General features: G+C 40.6%; 1 protein-coding gene across 1 annotated transcript; it reads left to right on the top strand.

Moving 5' to 3' along the window:
* Positions 1-338: 338 nt before the first annotated feature.
* On the top strand, positions 339-25,652 carry GLIPR2 (GLI pathogenesis related 2). The gene is made up of 6 exons (XM_053994180.1): positions 339-527; positions 716-874; positions 12,568-12,676; positions 16,083-16,186; positions 23,058-23,135; positions 24,083-25,652. Exons 2-6 carry the CDS (start codon positions 862-864, stop codon positions 24,241-24,243), a joined length of 465 nt encoding a protein of 154 aa, XP_053850155.1. The 5' UTR covers positions 339-527; positions 716-861; the 3' UTR covers positions 24,244-25,652.
* The last annotated feature ends 131 nt before the right edge of the window (positions 25,653-25,783 follow it).

The following is a 25,783-nucleotide window of genomic DNA, read 5'->3' as shown; positions in this document are numbered from 1 at the left end:
GATGAGAAGATGAAAGGTGGAAACACGTAACTGAATTAGTGTTTGTAGATATGCAGCACTTCTGAAATTAAATCAAAGTATCATGTTCACTGTAGTTAAAGTGGTTAATATTTGCCAGATTGGCTTGAGGCATTTCGATGTAATGTGAAGATAAGAGTGGCACAGCGTGCTTACACAGATGAAATGAGACGTACCCACGTCCAATGCTTTTCACAGAAACACACCATCAGCACGGTTCCTCTTTAACCTGCAAAATCTTATTTTACTAATGCCTTCTACAGATTATGTTGTAACAGTGCAGGAAGTGATTCATTTTAGACATACAAATGTAGCTATACTTCAAAGTGCTTTATCACTTTTCTGTTACAACTTTACTTACAGCAAGTAGGTAAAACTTCAGCAGCATTTAGCTGTATGAATTAGTCCCGTGGGCTATGCCCACTGTGGTAGCAGAACTATTTGTCAGCAGAATTTCTTCTCACAGCCTACTCTTATCAGAAGACAGATGCGATTACTAACCTCAAATGGTATGTGAAAACATATGTTGTTTTGGAGCTGCTTGGTTACTGCGAAGTCTAAATAGCTCCTGACCCTAACCAGGATCTTTTCATGAAAAAAGAGCGGTGTCCCTATGCCTTATAAAGTCATGGGCAGGCTTATTCCAGCGCTCAAAAAGGGGCGGTAGCGAGTTGGTTTCTTTTTTTTTTCCCAGCAGCGGTTGCAGGCGAATGAAGAAGTTGAGCTGAAACTGCGAACACTTCATCTCGGCACTGAGCGGCAAAACTCAGAACTCAGTCAAGAGAGGAGGAAGCAGGTGAAATTAAAAAAAAAAAAAAAAAAAAAAAAGAAACCCACTTTGTCATGGGGAAATCAGGTGAGCAAATGCCTTCGTGCAGTTGGCTGTGTGTTCGCACAAAGTCCGTGCCTGGTTTTGTGCTTGGAAAGCGTTGCTAAAGTGTTCAGTGATTTCCTCGGAGAAGGCTGTTTTCATTTGTGCATGGTACAGCCTGGGGAGGAGCTTTCTCTCTGACAAAGGGTTGGATTGAAAAAAACCAAAAGAAAAGCGACCCCCCTCCTCAGCCTGCAGGGTGTAGAGGTAGTTGTATTTCATATACAACTTTGTATTTTGTAACCTGAAGTACTTTTGCTTTCCTTTTACTAGGAATCCTGTAGCTTTAAAGTTATTTTGTGTCTTGCTGTCTGACAAAACTTATTAGCCTTGCAGAAAAGCAGCAGGATGCTTCGAGGGGGGTAAGCTTTATCACCCTTCCTGTCGGAAGGATTTAAATGTAAGATTTGGTTACCATTTAACTGAGGACAGATTTGATCAGCTCCTGAAACTCTCCCCAGCTGTGCACGTATTCTTTAAGCCTTTCCCTGCTGCTGCTGCCTGTGCTGTTGGTTCTTTCCCCACTGCTGCTGGCTGTTTGTGTGCCCTGCTCAGTTTAGGCTGGAGAGACTTCTCCAAAGCTGCCAAGGAGCCAGAGACCTTAAGAAGGAGTGCTCAATGCCCTTCACCTGCTCAGTGCTCTTCACCTTTGTCCTGTTAAGGCCATGAGTGAAAAACTGTCCTGAATTTCTGAAACACCTGTGAAACTGGATGGGACTTTTTGTTCTTGTTCTTAGGGCATTCTTTCTGTGACAAATCAGAGGCTGGTGGCATGTTGTCTGTCTGTCCTGTGTGTGAAGAGCATATATGGGGACGCGCTCAGCAAAACCTAGTACTTGATTAACTCAAAACTATAGGCCTTTTCAGAGAAACTTAAGGAAAATCTTTGTGTGAGTAACACTTTAAAGGGCCTCAGCATGGGTGTTTTGGGTTTTTTTCATTTTTCTTTATTTTTAAAGGTCAGCTTGCTAGATGAGATCAGAGCTGTCTGCAAATGTGACTGTAAAGGGCTTACTGGTATGACACCCAGTCCAGACAAACCACCTGCTTTTTTTTGGTAAAGTCCAGCTGCCAGTGGGTGGGTTTGGCCTCATATCCTGACAGCTAGATTTGGATAAATAACCCTATAACAATTTAAATAAGAGTAGTTGCTGTGAAATATCAAGCTCAGCACTTCCCATGCTAAAAAGTACAAATACCAAATCAGTGTAGTGCCTGTATATTACATTAGCAAACCACACTGGGCAAAAGCAATAGATACTCCACTGTGCACCTCACAATCCCCAAAGGAATAAAAATCTCCTTTTATTTTAATGCATGAAAATTGCTAAAACAATCATAAAGCAATTACTATCTTAATTTTTTTCCCTGCACATTTATTGCTGTGCATTAGTTGATTTTTACAAACTTAGGAACAATGGCAGACCAGGAACTCCCTTTGCCAAGGCTTGGGTAATGTTTGCATCCTTAAGTGGTTATACAAATAGAGCTTAAGATCTAGGTACATGTTAAGAATGTTTTCTAACTACTTGTGTAATGCAAACCAATGTTAAACTAGGTCCAGGTTATTGTCTTTGAGCTGTGTGCAATATTTTTAGATGAATCATAAAACTGAGATCCTGTCTTGACAATTGGTTTATTGACTAAATCCCGTCTGCCCTTTCTAGTTCACTGAAGTCTTCAAATTCCTGTCTGAGATCATTCAGTGTGGTTTGCCTTTGAATGGGGAGAGCAGGTGTTGTACAGAGTACTGCTTCCTCTGTGTTTTGTGTGAAATACAAAATATGTTCCCGCCCTAGTACTCTTAAGGTGTGATGCAGACAAATTTCTCTGTACTAGGGTACATGAACATGTAACAGGTTGCATGACAGATCTGTCTGACCTCAGAACAGATTCCTTACTCCTCTCCTGAGTCAGAAAGGTTAAGGCAGAGTTTACCTGAAGGTTTAATTTAAGGATGCTCTAATTCATGACAAGCGGGACCACTACTTTAATATAAATTAAATGAGCAGTTTCTTTAACCTCTTGACTTTGGTAAATCTGTCTTGAGGTCTAAATATCCCCATGCAAAAAAAACCCCAAAAAAACAAAAAAAACCAAAAAAAAACAAAAAAAAAAACCAAAAAACAAACAAACAAAAAAAAAAAACCAAAAAAACCCTGCTATTGGAAATCTCAGTTCTTCGGTAAAAAGTCTCCAACAATGTTGTATTACTAGTTGTTAGATTATATTTGAAGCAATGTTCATTGCAAGTGTCAGAGCTAGAGACTTAGCATTGCTGTGTTTCATTGGATAGAGCTGAGCGTTGAAAGTATCGGCGCCTCTGACTCAGCTTTCTTCCCTGGAAGCTGCAGGCTGATGAAACCAAATTCATACTGAGGCTTCCTTGTTAGCGTTAGAAAATGCCTCCCGCGGTCATAGCTCCTGCAAATACTTAAGCCAAACACGGAGACCCCCCTCTGCCCTCCCCAAGGTCTTTTCTTTTCAGGCACCATTTGGATTAGTGTGGGGTGCAGGCAGCCGTCCCCACAGATCCCAGCGAGCTCTAACCAAAAAGACAGGGATACTGTTTCTGCAGGAAAGGAGGAGATGGAGAGCTGGCAGCTCTTCGCTGCCCTGTAGCTGAGGCTGCCGTGCTGGCAGGGCTCTGACCCCGCTGCAGCTGTGCGCGGCCGGAGGCGGGCTCCTGCGGGCAGCCCTCGCCCCACGGGGGATATCCATCCCTGCGGGCAGCTGCGGGCGATGCTCAGGAAAGCAGCTGGCTGCGAGCTCCACTCCTCCGCCCTGGAGCACGTGGATTTCTGCTGAGCAGTGGGAGTCTCTGAATAGGCTGGGATGGTGGTAGGAAAGGCTGCTGAAAGTCTTATTTCTCCCACTTCCCCCCGGGTTCAGCCTCGCGGGGGAAGGGAGCTTGGCCTACTTGCTCCCTACGGGGGAATAGCTCTCTTTATTCTGGCAAGCGTGTGCAGACGGTGTCAAGGAAATACTGCAATTATTTTACAGAATTTGGTTTTCTTTTTAGAGTTTTGTTTTATTTTATTTTTGTTTTTGTTTTATTTTTCTGCTGTTTTTCCTTTTTTCCCCCACTTCTGCAAATGTGGGCGGGACTCCATAGAGAGGTCCAGGAGTTACCCACTGCTCTGCATGTTGAGTCAGTACAAAAAAACAGAGGGGCTGAGAAAGTGTTTTGAGAACAGGAAAAGAGACAGGAACCAGACTAAATGCAATTTTCCATGCTGGTTTTAATCTCATTTAGAAGCATGTGCTGGTTTTTAACTCTTAAGATGCATCTTCAGAGTACAGTAAAAAGGACTGTTGTGTTTTCTGCAGAATGAGCTACATCTTCAGCTGGAATGTTGACTTTTACTTCAGCATCCTGGTAAGAGACAGCCATGGCAGGTCATGACAAAAATACAGGCATTTTAGACAAGTGACCTGTTTGCTTTCTGAGAAATTAGATACTCCCAAGCTGCCAAAATGAGAAAGAGTTGTGCTGGCTGATTTTTCAGGACTGGTGAGGATAGGGAGATGGATTGTTCTGAAGTGCTAGAAACTGAGCTTTTGCATTTGGTAACATTGGGACATTTGCAGAATTTGCCAACACAAGTTACTGTCTTTCTTTACACCAGAACTGAACTGGAGGTGTGGTGGGAAAATGACTTTTCAAAACCAAAGGTAATTCAATTCATAGCCCCGCATCTCCAGTTGCTGTGTGCAGAAGACATTGGTTGCTAGGTTCAAGTTCAATAAGGATAAAAAATAGTTTAGTAGGATTAAAAAAAAAGTCTTCCAGGAATGTGTCAGGCTTTGACAGTATTCTGGGCCCAATTTTTACCTGTCTGTTGAACCATCAGGGTTTTGGTGGGGGAGGAGAATGCAGCAGCTACCCCTTACAGCAGCAGTTGCTCCTGTCAGCTGTTAGATTATACCCTTAGTGCCTTGTGTTCAAGGCAGATAAATACCAAAACAAGTGGGAAAGGCTCAGGAAGAATAAGATAGAATGTGATGGTCTGTAGTAACTGAGATACCTACCAAGGTTTCCAATGCTATTGTGTTGTACATTAAAAAAAAAAAAAAAAAAAAAAAAAAGGCATGAAGAAAGGTTTTGTTACTGGAAACATACAGCAAACCCTGCATTTTTTTTCAGTACAGTTGGTAGTGTCTGTCTTGCCTGGGTTTGAATTTGCTTCTGTTGCTGCTCTATGTGCAGGAACAAAAAGTATGAGAAAACAAGTATTTTGATTTTAACTGTTTGGTTGTTCATTATTTATCTCAACAGGCCAGAAGGCTTTGTCAGATCTCTCTTTCTGTAGAGTCTGTGCTGTTCTCTGAAAGATAAATTGGAGCCTATCTCTGTTGTGTTTTTACAGGCAGATGTAGGCAAGTTCTGCCCAGTATATGAAGGTCTGAACAGCAGCCAGAGCTGGGCTGGTTGGCCCTGCAGAGGGGGATTAGGTGAGGCCCAATCTCCCTGGTGCAGAACTGGCTCCTGTGCAAGTAGGTGTGAGGAAGTGGTAGGAGTCTGGGGTGTTGTGTAGGAAGACAATATGGGCCTGTTTAGGTCACTGTAAACATAATTTAATGTATCCCTGGAAATGTTCAAGGTCAGGTCAGATGAGGCTCTGAGCAACAGGGTATAGTTGAAGGTGTCCCTGCTCACTGTAGGAGAATTGGACTAGATGACCTTCAAAGGTCCCTTTTAATCCAAACTATTGTATTATTCTGTGATTCTATGAAATAAATACCTTTTTTAAAAGATTTTGAATTATGAGAACTGGAGTTTAACCTGTTGAGCAGAGGGATGAAAATCAGGTGATATAATCGATTGTAAATGTGAGTAAAGAAAGATTTCTGTGCCTCCCTGCCTGACTTTGGGTACTGGCTAGGTGAGTTCACACACATCAGTGATCAGAAGAAATGTGCATGGCCATATTTCCATGCCTCAGGGAGGTGCATAAGTAAACATACTTTGAGCATTGCCACAGCTATCTTGGCTGTCCTTGGCAGAAAAGCAAGGTGGGAGGATACTGGAGCTGATGAGATTAAAGCTAGTTCAAGTATGCTTACCCCAAACCATGATAGAACATGAATGGTAGAGGTAAAATGCCAGAGCAGACATGGGATTGTTCTATCTCACTTTGATTCTTGTTTGCAAAATTCTTCACTTTCCAAAGACTTTGGTTGGCACCACACAGCTAGCAGTGCTATGTAAATTGAGCTTGGCACTGGTAAAAACAAGGTTATGTCTGTTGCTGTCCATCTGCAGAACATAAGAACACACAGCATGCAAAATATGAATAGAAATATTATTCCATTTCAATTCAATTACTTCTTTACTCAAAACAACTGATTTCTGTTGCTACTCATTAGTGAATATAGTTGTGCCTTATTTTCTTCAATAAATTTCTGTAATTATAAACTCTAAGAAGATACAGCACTGGGGAAAGAAGAGATGGAGATGATCACGTGCATTACTTCTCCTGCACAGTGCGATTCTAACGCATGCAGGTCACTTATGGCTTTGTGTTTGGAAGTGCACGTGCCCTAGGAATTCTGTGGCAGTTGGATTTAAGAACAGGAAGTCTTTCTGATGGGACAGTCTCCTTAGTCTTTTAAAAAGGGATAGCAGCATACACATTAGCTGCCTACAAATGTTGTCTCTGTGGATGCGTGGCATGATTACAACATTCAGGTGTCCTTCCTGGCAGAATAGTAATAAAAACAACACTTTTGATTGTCTTTCATGCAAAAGGACCGGCTGCTCTGGAAATGATGAGCAATCAGTTCCAACCTTATGCAAGATGAACAGTCCATGGAAGTGACTGCTTGCTGTTCTGATTGTTGGTCAGTTTGGAGAAGACAGGGGCTACAAGCCAAGGTCTTCTCCTCACACCCTTGCCTCCAGTGGAAGTGAAAAGTTGCTTCTGTCAGTGCTCAAGACCTCAAGACTGCTGATTAGTGCTGCTTGTTTTGTAAATGCCTGAATCAGGGGAGGCTCTGCTGCCTCTCAGAGCTGTGCAGCCTCCAGTTTACCAGGTGTTCCTTTTTAATCAGGGCAGTCAATTGCCTTGCTGTTTATAAAAGGCCTTAAGTGAGGAAGTAATCAGCACTGTCTATTATAGCAAGAATAGGATTTGCAATCAAATAGTGACATGACTCATGTCATTGAAACATTATTGCACCAGCACCTTCATATTCTCAGGCCACATGCCCCAAATTGGGTATGGGGGAAAAGAGTGTATTACATTGTGTGGCACAGGTAATGCAAGGTTATTAAGTTGCCAGTTTGCTGTAAAGCAAGCCCAGATATTAAAATGAGTGGGGTCCTTGTCCATCAGATGCAGTTAACTCAGACATCTCACTGTTGTCCTGAAGCTCACCCCAGCGATAAGCAAGTGTGTGAGCAAATTCAGGCAAAACTGGATGCTGAGAAACATCACAGAAACTCCTCCCAGAAGAAGGATCTCCTGAGCTGAAGAGAAAGCTATTTTGAGCAGCAAACATAGGAAGGTTCCAGGAAATTACTCCCATTTAAACTAGTATCTAATTATAACTCCCAATTCCTTTCACTTCCATCAGCAATAGTTTCTCTTCTAATTTGTAGTAAGGTTACAGGATAATTCAGGCTGGAAGGGAAATCATGTACCAACAATTATGATATCTCTCATAAATGCCTATTGTATAGGATGGAGACCTTGCCCCTTTATTGAATTCTTGATTGTGTAAAAAGAGACAAGGAAACGCCACCCAGGATACAATACTTTCTAAACATAGTATGATTTTATCTTTCCTTTCCTCCAGGATTTATACATGGTTTCATTTCTTCTGTTTATTTCCAAGCAATCAGGCAGTTATGTTAGAGAAAAGGGGAGTTTAACACTGGGGAGATCAGTTTTTATGGCTGGAAATGGATCATGAATGGAAGTGTCAGATCCATTTTCCCAAATGACATAGAGCATTAAGGGCCAGTCTTGGAAAATGTTACTGTCCCAAATGGGAGGCAAGAAAGTGCAGTAAAAATACTTTTTGATATAATTACTTTACAGTTCCCTAAACATTCTAATTATTTTTCCACAAACCTGTTGGGCATACTAAAAGCTGTATTTGCTGCATTCTTATTCCATAACCCACTTCTGCTTCCAATGTAGAGCAGAACAATTCTGTAGAATCAAGGGAGACTGAAGGGATTTTGGTTTTAAAGCAGAGCTTTAAACTCAGTGTTTAAATGATTACTTAATTACCTTTTATGTGTTTTCTATCTACTTTGCTTCTGTCTTCTCCATGTATTCTGGCACTTAGCTTCTGTTGTGGTTTAGGAATGGTATTGTCCAATTTAGTATTCCCACTGAAACCACCCCAGATGATGCACTGCTCTCTCAATCCCCTCTCTCTCTTCCCATGGTTGGCTGGAGAGGAGAATTGGAGAAACAAAAAGTAAAGACATGTTGAGATAAGAACAATTTACTGGAAACAGCAATGAGAAACAATTTACTGGAAAGAGGAAGAAAACAAAGAGTAACAGCAACAATATTTATAGAAAAATATGCAAGACAGGTGAATGATTCATATGCAAATGTTCACTACCACTCGGAGCCTAAAACAGCTGATTGTGCCATGCTACCTTGACATGGAAGAGACTCCTTCCCCCATTCCTGGAAAATGATGAGAGGTGCTATAGAATAATCTCCAGGTCCTAGCTGTGGTCCCTCCTGGCTATTGCAAAAATTAGCTCTGGCCTGGCTGGAAGCAAGATAGTTTCTTTCTGCCTGGGGTCTGGGCCCGAAAGAGTAACATGGAAGTAACATGCAGTGTCCTGTTAATGTAAGAACAAATTTCTAGGTATTTATTTTTGGGGGAAGATTGAAAGGTGGGGTCGTTTTCTCAATTCACCTCTAATGCACACACTGGATGAAGAGTTTGAGGCCTCTGTCATGGTTCAGAGAGAGATTGAGACAGACATAATGGTACTTTTCCCTGTAGGACTCTGAATGAGGTTTGTTTCATAGTAACATAGGGCAATCTGGGTTGGAAGAGACTCTTGAAGGTCCTCTAATACAACCCCCAGAGCAGGCATATCTTCAACTACATCTGGTTGCACAGAGTCCCATCCAACCTGACCTCGAATGTTTCCAGGGATGGGTTATTCACCACCTCTCTGGGCAGCCTGTGCCCGTGTTTCACCACCTTCATCATTAAAAAATCGTACCATACATCTAGCCTGAATCTACTTTCTTTTATTTTAAACCTATTATCCCTTGTCCTATCACTACAAGCCCTAATAAATTGTCTGCCTCTGTCTTTCTTATAAGCCCCCCTTTAAGCAGAGGCCACAATAAGGTCTTCCCAAAGCTTTGTCTTCTTTAGACTGAACAGTCCTAACTCTCTCTTGCTGATAGCATTATATATTAATTATTTGAAGGCTAAATAGAAAAACTTAGTATTTATGGGAAGTAAAACATTACCAGTGAAGATTAATCCATAAACAATAGGACAAAAAGCACTGAGAAGAAACAATACCTCTGGAGATTGATACAGGGCTCTTTTTTGAGTCACTAGGGTAGATACTTAGGTATAAAAATGTATGCCTGTTTTGCTAGTCATATGTGTGGCTGCTATAATGTTGTGTGTCCCCTATGATGACATAAAGGCTACCCACAGCATTTCTGCTGTGTAGGGATTTGGTGCTTTGTGGGACAATTCACTGTTTTCATCTTGCGGCGCCACAAGACCAGCAGAGGAGGTGCAGTTGACAGCTGCAAAGGTGATGCAGGGCAGTTCATATTGTGGAACACATGTTCAGGTAATTCACCTCTGGTTTGGTGCCCAAACTAAAGCAGAAATGACAGGAGAAGACAGCTCTAACAAGAGGTTGTATGGATTCAGGCATGAAGAGCTCTTCATGCAAGAAAGACTGAGTAGATTGGCACTGTTTAGAGACAGTAAGAATAGAGAAATAGAATTCTCAGGAAAACAAATGTGAAGGGAAAAGGCAACCTAGATTCCTCTGCTTATTTTTCTCTGTCACACAAAGTTGATCAATGAATCTGGAAGTCCAAGAGAATAACAGCTGTAAGGTATGCTCTGTACCACATCATAGCTTAGAAATTCAATGTCACATGCTGCCATTAGCTTAGCCTATGTTCCAGAAGAATGAGAAATAGAGGCAAATAATTGAATATTGAGGAGCAAGCAACTGTATCTAATACCTTCAGTTGTTTTACTTATTAAGGTGTGTAATGATTCATGACCAAACTTAACTGTCTGGCAGTAGAAAATATTTTCTAGCAGCTTAAGTAGCTTACATGAAGGGAAAGAAGTACGTCTCCACAGCTGTTTGGGAAGCTGCTCCCATTTGGGTGGGAGCCTGAAAACTCCCATTAACTCTCACTTTTAATGCCTGGCTTCTCAGTGTATGGAACACTGGTAAAATGGAAAAACTTAGCATGCATTCTGAAACAAATCTGAAATATATCTGGCACTTGGGCGTCCCTCTCCACACATCATCAGGCATGGGAAAAGCTGTACAGAGGGAGGTGGTTAGCACATGAGCTTGAGTCACAGAGATAAGCATTTCTATAGCAGCCACCTTTGAAGGAAGTGGAGGATGGAGGTTCTCCAGGGACAGCATAGCAGTGCCTGTTGCAGCTAGAAGCAACTCAGTTTTGTCCATGACTTGTTATCTTTGTAAGTCATAAAGTTAGTACAGAGCTACATTGCAGTATTTCTGTTAATGTATGTACTGAGCACTGCAAAATCTGTATTTCAGTTGACTTTTTTTTTTTTTTAATTAGAATTTCAATTTGATGTTGTCATTGAGAGCAAATTATTTGAATAGAAACTTCCATACTTGCAGGTCAGATTATTTATCCATTCAGTGCTGACTGGGTGGGATATTAAGTCTAGATGATAACAGCCACAAGTTTAGCATGGTCTCAAGAAAAATAACAAAACAAACAAAAAAAACCCCAAAACAAACAAACAAAAAAAAAAAAAAAAAAAAAAAAAAACAAAACAAAAAAAAAACCAACAAAAAAACCCCAAACTAGTCTGGAGTATGTAATGCAACTTTCAAACCTATGTTTTTCAATGTCTTTAATTTGTAGGCTGTCTTAACATTTCCTTGCTTGGAAGCTTGGACGCCCTGCATCAGGGAAGCAGGTGAATTTGATGTAGGCTTGCTTTCCTCAGTGACTTCTGATAGATGCTGTAGAAATTGGCTACCTCTGTAACAGAGCAGATGAGAGGTTTAAGACTCTGGCCTGATAGAACCAGTGAGCTGTGAGCTATGGTAACAAAACTGATGGGGCAGGTTCATTAGCAAAAAGGAGTTTGTGTGCTTGAATACCAGAATGGAGGTGCCTGTTTTTCTGATGATGTGCAACTTGTGATACACAAAATTGAGGGAGAACTGAAGAGGAGGGAGGTGGTGAGCAGATGTCACCTGGTTCAACAGGGCTGCTGTGTTATACCAACAAACTGATACCAAAAAAGTGAGCCTGAAAGCATATTATGGACAATATGTTAGATATATGTCCACAATGACACTTTGGTCAGGAAAGAGTCAAACCAACTTCAGACTGTATTCAAAAGATGTAAGGTACTGCATGAAACTGTAATGGCTTTCTTGTATGCACTAGATGCTGAGATTATTTTAGGTTGCTGTATTATCCCAGCACGATTGAGGAAACTGGAGAGAGCTCCAAGAACAGCCTAAAGCATGAGAGTGAGCTGGGTAATCACCTTAAGAAAAAATCCTGAGGGCAATGTGTGCAAACTGACAGCTCTATGGTGGGGAAAGTGCATCATTACAAACAGCAGAAGAGAATAATGCTAATACAGCAGAGAATGATTGATTTTAGTTGTCAGGATCAAGTAGTGAGAGGAAGTTGTGAAATCTAAGGTTAATAACAGGAAACTCTCTCTAGTCATAGGATCTGTTTGGGTTTCCCAAGTGTCTTACAAGGAAAATTATAGTAGTCATGCTAACTGAGATATTCAGAAATGAAGCTGATGAGTCATTAATAAATATAAAAACCCATACCACAGTAGTTGTTTCTTCTCTTACCACTTGCTGTTTGTGAACATTTATTTGTCTTGAGCCAAATAAAGGTGCATTTTGAGATTTCTATGAATTTATACTATAAAATGAATTAGAAGAATGGTGCATGTTTCCAAGTACTTGTAGAGATCTAAACATTTTAGTATCTTCATTCTCTTTAGGTGGTGCCCTGAATAATACAGACAATTCTTGCATAGAGGGACAATCATTTGCATTTTTAATGCATCTCCTTGAAAGACTTATTTGTTGCTTACTCTGAGATTGGAATGGTGATGCAGTGCACTGATATCTTAAAATGAAAGTCAGTCAAACAGATTTTGGTTTTAAACTGACAAACCGATTGACCAACCTTAAATCACCTTGCTATTGAGGAAAGCAGTAAGGATCACAGTTTTCTTCAACCTTTGGCGAGTCTGTAGCTTCCCAAAGGGAGTATCTGTTAGAGTTTGTTTCTGGATGGAAGTCAGTGGTTCATTTTACCCTGCTGCGAGGTAATGAGGGTACTCTTGTGTTCTTCTGTCCAGCCTGCATCAGGGCTTAGGTACAGGGTATGCTTTTTCTGTCTTCACTAATGTCTATATCTGACAGACCTTTCCAATTTTTTTTAATGTGATTTCAGCTTCCAAACAATTTGCTGAAGAAGTCTTGAAAGTACACAATGACTACAGGAAGAAACATGGAGTCCCCCCATTAAAACTCTGCAAGAAGTTAAACAGAGGAGCCCAACAGTGAGTTCAGTCCTTTCTTTTCTCTAAAGAGATTTGTGACACTTTTATCTGTTCGGTTTGACTGTTTTTACTGCAAAGACATTTTCATTTTGACGTGCTGATAACCAGTGAAGACTTACTGAGTAGAAAGTGAGGGACTACTCTTCCATCCCCTCTTTTCCATCACATAGCAGTAGCTGGTCACATGGACGCTTCTGTGGTCACAACTGTACAAATCTTTCTTGGAGTCTGTTTCAGATGTGGACTACATCTGTCTGCATTGGTAGGTGTCCTCTGCAGAGGGCAGTTGTACAAAACATGCTTCACCACCACTTCTGTCAGATGAGGGATTGTCATCTGCAGGAGAATATCCACTCCTGCTGAAATAGAAGGAAAAGAACTTTTTCATGGTAAGAAGTGGTGACTGGTCTAAGATCAGTGGAATCAGGAGGAAGTAACTTGTGATTAATTTATCTATCTCCCATCCTCAAAAGTAAGTGTTGTATGTTTTCTGTTCTGTCAGGAAGGAAACATCTTGCCTCTACTCCAGTGTTGAAATCTGCACAACTTCTTCTCAGTCTAACATATAGTGAATCCATCTTCCTGCTCTCTGACTTGAGTCTTCCTTACAGAAATTTAAGTCCAATACTGCTTGTCCTCTTTACTGTAGTTATGATAACCAGATTAATTCCCTTCTCTTTACAGCAATCTTTTTCAAAAAGTAGATTTAAAAATCTTCAATTTTTTTTTCATGCTGATCCTCACAGTACAAAGGAGATAACTGAAGGAGTAAATACTGATTAAACTATTTAGAAGATAAAATATACTAAATGGGGGGCAGTTTGATCCCTACTCTAGACATAAGCTCTCCTCCCATTATCTTTCTACCACAACCACACAGATTTCTCTGTGCTGGGTTATTAGGAGCCAGAGATACTGGAGGCTTTCCAGAACCTGATTTATTGTCCCAGCATGATGGGACACAGATGTCACACAGATGAACTGGCTCCTGGCTCCTAGATTTCTCCCAGGTGTTGTGCTGTACAGCACACCATGTAAATGGCATGTGGACGTGACCTCTGGCAGCAAGAAAAATCTTGGTGTTTTCACTTTTTTTTTTTTTTTTTTCATTTCTTGACACACCATTATAACTGGATACAGTATTCCTAAGATATAGAAAGCCAGTGACTCATCCACCAACCTTGTAATCTGCTGGGGCTTTCCTTCTGTTCTTTTGTTTTGTTTTGTTTTGGTTTTTTTTTGGTTTTTTGTTTTGTTTTGTTTCCATTCTTCATGCTTACAGTGAGGAAGAGATTTCATTGACTTGTCAATAGCACTTGTTGGGTTTCAGAAGTGCAACACTCAGTTTGAACAAGTTGGCTTGTATGAATATTTCAGATTATTCCATCAAATATGCATTGCTCCTCATTTATCTCTAAGTGTGCTGTTCCCCTTGCTGGGTATTTTTAGATCCTTCAGAAATTCCTCACAGCCCTCTTTGGTCTCAGCTGATGCCCTGCTGCGATGAGCAACTAAGAGAGGTTTCTCTTTGCTTGAGGTCTGTAACTTGTAAGAATTAAAAGACTTATTCAGAGACTGGTAAAACTGGTTGATAGCAAGAACAAGCAATGTTTTGGTCTGAATAAAAGACATGAAATTTAAGAAATCATATTTGTCAAGGCAGATCTTGTATATTCTTAAATTAAAAGAAGAACTTCACCTTTCTTTAGGTATATCCTATATATATATTCACCTTTGTTGGTATGTATTTAGGTGCTTTTCTCTCTGGGTGCTTTTCTGTGCTTCTCTACCTGTGCTGAAAATGGTGTTTCCTACTATTTTCAGTTCCAGCTATTGTGACAGGTGAACTGACTATTGGATCCCTGCTTTAACATGAGATGAGTCAGCCTCAGCAGGTGTCTGTTTATCTCTGACTGTAATGAAGCATAGGGTGATGATCTCAGATGAAAATCTCATGCTTTCAACTGCCTGAGCTGGAGTGGATTAATCACCTTTTGTCTCAAATCCCTGGCAGCTTCATCCATCTGCAATGTGTACTTAGTCTCAGTTCTGCCTCTAACTTGGGATATGAGGATCCTGAGAAAAATTACAGGACTGTAGAGATAGCATCTAAAGATCCTTTAGTCCAGGATCTAGCAAACTGGCAACTGACAAGTTTTCGTTATTTCTAAATTAATGGATGTAGCTAAACGCTCCTCTTTTTGTTTTGGTGGGAGGATTAGGGCAGAAGGAAATTAGAACCTAATGACTGAAGCACTAGCTTGGGTCAAAATGTTCAGCTGGACAAAATTAATGTCTCTGGCAGATGCCAGCAATTCATGATTAGGGAAGGAGTAGGAGGACAAAATAAATGTGATCCTTCCCCCATTATCTTCTTCTGGAAATTACAGATTTATCCTGGACATTACCATTTTCCTAAGCAGTAAGTTGTATCCTCATTTATTTGTTGCTGTTGTTTAATATGCTGTGAAGATTCCTCCCCGCACCCATACACTGTGAATTTGCCTCTCTCTTTTTCAAACTCACATGTGCCTTGTTGCCTGCATTGTCCTGTGGCAATGACTTCTGCTGCACAGTGTGGGAGAAGAGCTTTGTCTCACTTGAATTTTAAATCTATGACCTGATGACTCTCTGTGTTGCCACTATAGGGAATAACAAATGGTCTTTCCAATTTCCCTATCTCTGTACTGAAGCCTTTCCAATGTTGAATAAAGAGAATAATTGCTTTACCCATGATGTACTTTCTTAACCTATTATTCTAAGAAAATAAAGTACATCCCACCTTTGCACACATGTCAAATTCCATAGAAACAGTGCTGCTTATCCCTATGTTGGTTTACACAGTTGTTGCCTCAGAGTCTCCTCTTCTCTTCCAGCTTATTGCCTGGAACATTGCTCTTTTTTTTTGCATTTGGCTTTTTTCTTTCATTTGTAAATGTAGGGAGTTTATGCTTGCTTTGACTGAATTCCCACTTCTATTTTTTTTTCCCAGCCTCACTGAGAACATTTAGTTTACTCCTGTGAGGGACCTAGAAATGCCAGGAGGTAGTACTTGTAGCAACTGCTGTGGGTACTTCCCTTTCCACCCACAGCTGTGGCTGAGGATGGCCGTTGGATTTCCAAGTGCTGGTTAAGATGTGGTGCAAGGGGATCTGCCCTTTGATTTCTTCTGGGCCCTTCTCAGAATTTATACAGATACTCATGAAAGAGAGAGAAAATGTGTTTTTCCTTTGCCTAACTCATTCATCTATGTAACCTTAAAGCATCTCTGGCTTCAGGGCTTTGCAACTTGACTTAAACCCATCATCTTCCAGCACAATTCCTTGCTTGCATATCCTTTTCTTCCTCCTCCTTTCTGCTCATTGCAGCTGCGGTCCCTAACTCAATGTGTGGATTCCTTTGCTAGGTATGCAGAAGAACTGGCTACTACGAGGGTCCTCAAGCACAGCTCTGAGTCCGCTAATGGGAATTGTGGAGAAAACCTAGCATGGGCATCCTATGACCAATCAGGTGAGCTCTCTTCACTCGTTATCTCACAGACACCTGATAAATGCCTTATCTTAAGTACTTCAGCAAGGGTGCTGGACTTTCCTCTACTTCAAAAATGTATCCAGCATAGCCCAGCCCAAGTTCCCTGGGGACAGGCTGGTGGTTTGCAGTCACCTATGTGTCCTGAGAGCAAGAAGCATATGTGGGCACAGAGAGAGTACGGGATTGTGGTGGTGTGTTATGTCCCTTTGGAGACAGGACTTGGCAGCTACGCTGCTCCCTGTGTCCCTGCTGCGGAGCTGTCTTTAGTGGCACTTGTGTGTCCATGCAGGAGAGAAGGAAGTCAACAGTGCCTCCTACTTCACCTTTGTCCTTAGTTTGTCCCAGCCAAAGAGAGGTCTGCCCACAGCCCAGCTGTGGTGAGGGAAGTGGAAAAATGTCTCTTGCACGCTGCACAGCAGTTCCTGTTTGTAGGGGCAAAAGCAGGGGACTGGACACCAAAGTGACAGTGGCTAATGTCCTTCCACTAGTATCTTCCAATCTGTCAGGAAACAGCTTTATGCCCTTTTTTCATTATTACATTTTGGAAGACTGTTTTACTCCATGTATTTTCTGATTGTAAATGTAATTTGTAACTGGGAGCCTTTGGTTTGGGTGCCCCAGGAGCTGAATTTTTGTCAGGCTGATAGTCTGTAGTGACCCCTCAGCTGGAGAGAGATTCAGCAGGCTCTTCCCTCCTGCCTCCTTTCAGTGAGTAGGGCTCATGCCTCAGCCTGCTGGGACAGCAGGTGGGATGCATTAAAAGTGACCACTTGCTTTCTTTATTCCAATCTACCCCTGGAATTCCAGCACAGCCCCAAAGAAACAGAAGATCTTTTCTGTAGGCTGGAGGCTCTGTTTGAAGGACCTGGAAATTTTAGTGAGTTTTAGTCCCAGGGATGCTGTTTGGTTCCTCTTCAAGTGCCAACTCTAGTCCAAATTTTCATGTTGAAAAAGAAACCCATGGTGGAAAAATACAATTTGATCTGCTCATATTTGGCATTCTGTCCTTTGCAATGGTGTGAGGAAAGGATCAGAGCAGCATGGGAAAACACAGATGTATGGCAGAGTTTGCATAGTGGCTGTGACTCACTGACTGAGCTTAGCTCTTTCTTGTTTGTGTTACTGGCCTGTGCTTCTTCCCTTGGGGTTAAAGCCACAGAATTCCCTTTTAGAGAGCTAGAAACATAACACACAAATCCTTGTACAAAATGTCTGTCTTTTCTCTCGATCCAGTCTGTTTTTTCAATGCAGTTTCCATACATAACTTTCCAGTTTTGCGAAGTTTTGCTGGTTTTTATCCACAGGATTAAATACCATGTTGAGGAAGTTAAGCTACATCCTCTTTTGTTCTGTGAAACATTTCTACATTTCCAATGCAACAGGATCACTCAAAGTACCACAATGAGAAAGCTAGTTCTTCAAAGGAAGTTATTTTCTCATATAGGCTTAGTCTTCACCTCTGTGGAGTTGGTTCATTCTTCCTCTTTTTCTCATATAGTTCCCTCTGGATAGTTAATTTGTATCCTGCTCAATGAGGCTGAAATTTGGATTAAGACATCCATTCAGGGACTTAACAAAGGCAGGCAGTGTCTTCTGGTTTCTTTCCCAGATAAAGCAAGACTCAATAAACCTCTAGAATACTCTGTATTCTCTCTCAAAAAGTGATGCTGTTGTTTATTTTGGCTCTTGCTGAGTTCTGTAATAATGCCAGAAGATGCATTTCTTGTTTCAGGGAAGATTTAAGCTTTCAGCTATAAAGCCTTCTAATATGACTCCTCTCTTGGTACAAGAATACCTTGAATTCTATTCAGGATTTTAGAGTTACATAGCCTAAAGCTGTTGCTAGAAATATGTTTATCCCTGTAATCCAAGAAAGAGTTGACAGCTGTTTCCTCCCTCCAGTCCTGCAGGAACTGCTTTGTGGCAGACTTTTCTTTGTCTGTTCAAATAAGTGAGCTGTCATCTGCCACTAATGCGAGAGACTGCAGCCTGTCTTGGCAGCTGTGCTATGTCAGGCTTCTCAGGGTGCCTCATCTCATTTCTCGTGTGTTGGGAGGCTGAAGGCAAGCACCGGATGTCTGAATTCTGTTTGGGATGGCTGGTGTGGCTGAGAAGAACATGTCCTCTTGCTGGTGGAAGCACTATGGTTTAGAAACTCTAGAGAGGTTTTAAGAGAAATCCAGTTAGCTATCCCCCAGATCTGTCGTGGGAGGAATCTGGGCCTCCTAAGTCCTAAGGTTGGGACTAGTGTGCAGAACAGCACAAGCACTGTCTGTCCAAGCCCTGGAGGAGTGTGCTCTGACTGAAGGCCTGCCTTGATGTATCTCTTGCTGTCTAACACCAGGCTCATACAATAGTGTTAAATAAAGTGAAATAAAGTAAGGACCTGCATGAGGGATGTTGAAAGCAGAGAATTACTTCCAAAAGCCATTGGTATGACTTTAGTCTAGGTAGATATTTTATTTCAATGACAATGTTAAATCTACCCTCTTTCCCCTGACTGGTTGAAAGAATGTTATGAAAACTTATTTTTTAAGTAGATCACCAAGGTGCTGTCCAATTGCAGAGAAATATGGTCTATGTGATTCTATTAAAATGTTTTTGGCAACTTAGTGGGATTACTTGAGGATTTAAGCATTCTTTGGTATGAGGAGAAACAGTAGAGCTGGGCCCAGAGAAATTAACTGGGCCCAGTTGAGGTGAGCTAAATACAGGAATAGGGCTGCCACAGCATTGTGTTTCCAATGGTGAGGCTGGGAATGTGTGTCCAGTCTTGCACAATATATCATGGATATGTGTTTATGTGCAGAGCAGCACAAATAGATGCAGTCAGTATTAAAATGAACAGCACCAGTGGCCTCTTCCTCTTTCCTTTTCCAGCTGATTCCAATATATGTTCCAATATATGTTACTGGAGTATATATAAGTAAATTAATGTAGTATATAAAAATACAAATACCTATTTCTCAGTAAATGATTTAAAAGTAGATGTAATTTATATTGTATAGTGTTAAATTACATATGTTTATATATATGTATATAATAGAAATAGAATCCCAGTGTGGATCCCAGCAGTAACTGAGCTCAGACACTGTCTGCCCAGTAGCTGTCCCTGGATCCCGATCTCCCCAGTAGCTTGCACCTGGACACACCAATTCCTGCAGCTGCAGTTCCACTCCAGTCACCAGCACAGTGCATCTCACACACGCAGGTCCCTGGCTGCTGACCAGAACCCACCCTGCAGTGGCCATACACTTCTGCATCTCCCCCCAGAGCACTTCACCTGCTCACCAGCTGGTCCCTCTCGTGCTTTGCTGGTGCTCCAGTTGCTGGCACCACACCGAGGTCCCTGCAGTCCTTAGTCTGGTACCAGTTTTGGCACTCACACCCTCAACATCCACACAGAATGGAGCTCCTCACCCAGGAGAATAGCTAAAAATGACATTTAATGAGACAACAGCACAGCTGATGAGATGCCAGGTCACTGCTTACACATGCAGTGGCCCCTTGATAATAAGGGGGACATAATTTAGACTGTTAGTCCTACATATGGACTGAGCCCACATGGTCCCTCCTCTGACCCTCTGAGGAAGCTTGAGGCACAGTCAGTGTGGCCACATTGCAAGCATATAGTTTGTGCAAATAAAATCCAATCACTGTGCTGGTTCTGGTCCTCGTCTTGGGCAAAACTATACTTGGATATTAGTTCAAGGATTGTTGCACCAAGTTTTCATCTGAGGAAGATTGTCCATCATGACTGAAACTCATTAGATTGAGATTCAGCCTCTTCTGAAATGAACATCTAGCAAGCCTAGCTGAGCAGGTCATCAGTGAGCTATCTCTCACTGGGAGAAGGGTGGAGTCAAACCATGTTTCCATAGTGGAAGTGTTGAAACACTTTCAATATATAGTATTGAGTGTAGTTTACAGCGGTGCAAAGAGGAAGGGTGATAAAAAAGCCCAGCAGTATATTTATTAATCAGTTCCACAAGCAGAGCAACAGAAGAGAAGCTGCAGTTCTGACAGAAGGGCACATCCATGTGCTTCTTGAGAGGAGTAAACTTTATCATTTCTGCTCTGATCAGGAATGAGGAATGTGAGCAATTTCTTTTCTGATTTTTTCCTTCTGACTGAAAAGCATTTTGAACAGCAACCAACTTCCTTTGCTTTGGGGGAACTTTTGGGGGCAGGGGAGCTGTTTTCAATGAAACATTGAAAAGCAATCAAAACGGACCCTAAATATGACTGCATAATTTATTCCATAATACATTTAAATGGAAATATTGTGGTCTGTTTTGTCAACCAGTAAGTCTGAGGATGCAAGTTGCTGCTAAAGCATGTAGGCTCAGTGCACTCCTGACCCTTGTGCTATTTTCTCTCTGGAAGCCTGGAGGTCACTGGGTTCAAAACAGGGGTTTTCATTGGTCCCCTGTGTGCCAGCTGTCACTTTCTGGTTTGGCTTATGTCCCACCAGGGCATTGTCTTTGCTCCACAAAGGGCAAAGAATCAGAATAAAAGTATTTCAGAGGAAAGAGAGACTGTTTAATCACTAGGTACTTACCTGTCTTCTCACAAGGTAATAACTTCCACTTTGGATTCCCCCTCACTTCCTGTGCCATGTGACAGATACCATTCATTGCCTTCACTTACAGGACACTTCTTTAACATGATTTCAGGACAGAGTTTGTCAAAAGTTGCCTAGTCCTTTGGTGACCTTCTCTTTTGCTGGAAAAAAGTCAGTCTTTATTTTCTCACAGTTTATGAGGCCATGACTCTTTTAATTCAAGGATGATGACAGCAATGCTATATAAGGAAAACTTGATCCAGTGTGTGAAAAATGGAGAATAGTGATCAGCTTCTCAGCTTTAACTGCCTGGCCTCAGTCACTTGAAAGCTTTCATCCTTGAAATCTGGGAATTAACACATGATAGACTGTGCTGTCCAACTATGCTCATTGTCTTTCAGGTTCAGGATTGAGGCAGTCTTACCTGATGCCATTTCTATCTCTCTTGAATTAAAAAGCAAACAATTTAAAAAATGATAGTATTCTTTAAATTAAAAGCAAATCAATTACAAAGAGAAAGTGTTTGCCAAAACTTCCATGTGCCCTGCAATACTTGCATTATGGAGATTTTAAGTTCTGTCACGTGCAGTCTAGGCACACTTCTCAGAGCTCCAGTAAGCAGAGTAGGGGTGACTTTCTCTTAAATACTGTTTATACTATATCACACTGATACATTAACAGAGGGAATAAAAAGCTGGCAGCAGTGACAATGCAGTCCTGTATCTGCTAAAATCTTGCTTATGTAGTATAGTCACTTAGGCACTACTACACATAAAATACATGGGCTTCATATGTCAGCAGTCACCTGCTGTACTTCTGTTACACCCAGCTTACCACAAACCCATCTAAATCCTTCACAGCTATGAAATGTAGAGTGGGACAGGGTGACCTGATTGGTTTGTTGTGTGTTTTTCTACTATGTGCTTTTTCTTTCCCTCTTGTATTGCATAAAGGTCACTATTTTCACTTTCTTTTAGCCTTCATTTTAGCTTTAGTGTGAGTAAGAAATGAGCAAATAAGTATGTGCTACATACTTCAACCATAATACAGGTCTACTGGGTTTGTTTTTCCGGTTCAAGGAGAGAAGGAAAAGAAGAAACCAATTGTTATTCCTGAAACTTTTACTTTGGGAGGCAAGAGATGTTTTGTTACCTTTCTATGTAGAAAAAAAATTTACTCTACTAAGCACTATTTCTAACGACCAGTGTGGCATATAAGTTCATAGTACTACAAGTTCATAAACCTCTCTAGAGATAGCATTTCATTGAATATTTGTTTATCAGCTAGGGCTCTGACAACCAGCTTGCCAGGCTAACAGCATTATCCTTTTAGCTGACTTCAGTCATAACAAACTGAAGTTTAAATAAGTTAACAGTGTCTGACTTCCAGAAGTGCACAAGTTTAAGACTTTTGCTGTGAAATAGCAAAGCATGACTCATTGCTCTTCTGCAGCCAACAGTCCACCAGGGACCAGCATTCTTCATGATGGCAGGCTTAACAGCTTTGGCAGCTTGCTTTGAAATCTCCTGGCCTTGTGTGGATGATACATCCTGGAATGCTAAGCAGAATTTTAATTATCGAGGTTGCTCAGGGAAAAACCTGACCCCTCTCATCCCCCTGGTGTTTGGCACAAGAATTTCCTAACAACCAGTAATGGAAAACATGTAACATTTGACATTTGTCTGCATTGCATCTGCAAATTTGGGTCTGAGCTACGTCCCTGGCTGTAGTCATAGTCCTTATACAGCTGTTGTCAGGGAAAGCCTTGGGTGGGATGAGACAATGCTGGACACACAGGGAGGGCTTCCACATAGAAACAGCTCCTAAGTATGAATATTTGAGGTTTCTGTAGTACCCCAGATTATAGTGCCTCAAAATGGGCCTTCACAATGGCTTTAGTGCTAGGTAGAAACGACTAAAAATAAATGCAGTCAGAAATCAGAGCTATTCAATGCTGGTGAGAACATGGGAAACTAAAAAGACATCAGAAATTTAATTTTTCTTTGGTTTACCTGGAGCTGGAAGGGGTAAACATCCATAGGTGTGGTCTTTTGCTTAGAAAACCTGGCACACTTAGGCATTTTCAAACACATTTCAAGAGGAAGAAGCTGGTGCAAGCTGTATGTATAAGCCTGATGACAGGAGCACCTTATCCAAGATGAGGCAGATGTGTCTTCATTACCTTCCAAGCTGAAAGTTACAGAAGATCTTACTGGCCAGGCTGTAAGTGAGCTACACTTTTGTGTTTATGTCATGATTCTGCAGCACATTTCTTTTGTCTTTCAGGAAAAGATGTGGCTGATAGATGGTACAGTGAAATAAAAAATTACAGCTTTCAAAACCCAGGGTTTTCTTCTAGGACAGGTAAGTTCGGACTGGGAACTGTCTCTTCAAAAATGAAACTTCTACTATTATGCTAAAAACTTTTACAAAAGTGTAAAAGACCCCTGAGAAATTAGAAAATAAGCAAAATTTGTAGGGTTTTTTTTAGTACTGCATTTTTCCTCTGACTTTGAAATTTTGAACAGGCAACTTATTTTTAAGGCAAATTAATTTGTAACAAATACTAAATTGGAATAATATAGGAGTCTTACTAAATGTACTGTGTTGTTTACATTGACATGTGACTTCTGTTTAATTATATCACTCTACTCACAGAGATCACTTCAGCTAATTTGGAGACTGTGAACAGGTCATTGGCTGCATATTAACAATATAGTGCAAAATATATTTGAGAATGTTGTTCCTTAAATAATGCTCAAGCAAGAGAGGTATCTGACCTTGTTTCAGATTAAGAAAATGACACTTTTCTCCCTGACTTTGGGATTGGCCTATGCATAGTGGGAACAACAATGTAGGGGTGGCTATTAAACTAGGCAGGAGAAGCAACAAAAACAGTGGGGTTTTTTTAAGAGTTGCACATGCAAACACATGGGGGAGTATGAGGCAGTTAAAGCAAATGTCACTCCCAGAACTGCTGTTCACACTGCAGGGAGTACAGTGATATATCTTTGTCAAATTTTACATCAGATACTTATCAAACTACTTCTTTCACAATTCTCCTGCTACATGTTCTTATTTGGATACAGAACATGGAAATGGGAATAGTAGTATGAAAACAGATCAGGTTAGGGGTTTTCAAGACAAAATGCTAGAGTTAGGGTTCCTTTTCATGTCCTTAGCTTGTTCTTATGTTAGACAAAGAAGCAGCTGTATATTGTTCTTTATTCCCCCAGCACCTCACATGTTAAAGGAAATGTTACAAATTTAATATCTAAAGGGAATGTTTATGTTTCTCTCTCTTTCTTCAGGCCACTTTACAGCAATGGTTTGGAAGAACACAAAAAAGATGGGAGTTGGAAAGGCATCTGCTAGTGATGGCTCAACATTTGTGGTGGCAAGATATGATCCAGCTGGAAATGTAGTAAATCCAGGCTATTATGAAGAAAATGTTCTTCCTCCAAGAAAATAACTCTATTTTTTTTAAGGTAGTCTTATTGCTAAATGACAAGTGAACTTGGATTTGGACCTAACAGTGTTGAAATGAAGCCCAATTCGGTGAAATCTCCTGTTTGATACTTCTGTTCACATCTCAGTGTGGAAGAAGCAATTACATTTTGCTTGAGTCAATCTGCACATCAGGCCCCTTCTGCTTTTGAGGGAACCTCAATTTGAGGATGAACTATAAGCAGCATTTCTGAAGGATAAAATGGGTAAGATTTTTTTCTTAAGTTTGCATGAGCTCTGTGTCAGCATGTGAGTAAGCACATGTTGGATGTCTATCTTTTTTTTTGTTTGAACAAACAAATGTATAGCTTTCTGTAAACTGAAGATACCAGCTTGTAATTATATTATGTACTCCCAGCTGTCCAGTACTTTTTGATAACTGTACCTTGGTTGCTCTGTCTTTACCTCCTGCTGTTGTGGGACCTACTCTCTGCAGATGGAACATATGCAAAACTTCCTGTATGAAAGGTACATGTGTAAAATGTAGTGGAATTCACACCTGTGTGTTTTTATTAAGAGGATCTCGCAGAACACTAAAAGGCTGCTGGCAAAACTGTGGCCATCAAGCAAACTGTAACTAATGCATGATCTAAAAAAAAAAAATCTAAAGTTTTTAAATCTCATTTTCGATGCTGATATATAAAATATGTTTGAGATGAGTATATTTTTAGTTCAAAGTGTATCCTACAGTTTACAGTATGTACCTTGTATTATAATCAAATTGTTTACTTTCATTGCATAAAAATAAGATTCTACTTTTTTTTATATTTATGCACAAAAAAGTTTCTTTGATGGTGTACTTTGGATTTTATTTCTCAGTAACTTATTTTTATTTCCTAAGGAATATCTTTTAAAGGTGTCATGCTATACAGGCAATAACAATCCCAAATCATCTCATCTCCTTTAATAATGTAACAGTAGGGGTATTCACATTGTCATAATTAAGAGATGTATGCTCTTTATTCATATTATTCAATAATAGTACTATTTCACGTTCTGGATTGATGCCTTGAAAACAATGAAGATTTAATTTCCTTGAGAACAAGCCAAGCAAAAATTCTGGGGACACTCTTTTCTCTGATTAAATGTGGATTGGGCCATTTTGGCCAGGTTCATATGCTCTGCTTCAATTTGGGGGTTTGTTTTCTTTGTAAAAGTTTCTCTTGACTTTTGCTGGGATTTTGTATGCCATAATCTGGTTCATGGACAGTCCCATTACAGAAATACTTTTTTTTGTTTACACAGTTGTAATAAACTGCACTCTTATGGCTTGATTATATGTCACTGTGATGCTGTTTGTTACAATTTTTTTGCTGTAACCAAGAATTTGACACGTATCATGACAACTGAAAAATAAATATTTTTGAATATGAACTACTCAAGCCTTTGCTGTTACCTGATTCTTTGTCGAATAATCATCAAATTTTATTTCCAGGACATTAACATATGACATTATTTCTTTTGTAACGTGGGGGGAAATAAAAGCAGCAACTATTCTAGTCCAG

Source organism: Vidua macroura, chromosome 1 (genome assembly GCF_024509145.1).
Source record: "Vidua macroura isolate BioBank_ID:100142 chromosome 1, ASM2450914v1, whole genome shotgun sequence".
NCBI lineage: Eukaryota > Metazoa > Chordata > Aves > Passeriformes > Viduidae > Vidua > Vidua macroura.
Note: the sequence above shows the minus strand (reverse complement) of the source record. Positions and strands in the feature narration are given on the sequence as shown.

Excerpts from the sequence above, each read along its gene's own strand:
- GLIPR2 (XM_053994180.1), top strand. Across the intron at positions 12,677-16,082 it reads TTAAACAGAGGAGCCCAACA|GTATGCAGAAGAACTGGCTA; the intron begins GTGAGTTCAGTC and ends TTCCTTTGCTAG. Across the intron at positions 16,187-23,057 it reads GGCATCCTATGACCAATCAG|GAAAAGATGTGGCTGATAGA; the intron begins GTGAGCTCTCTT and ends TTTGTCTTTCAG.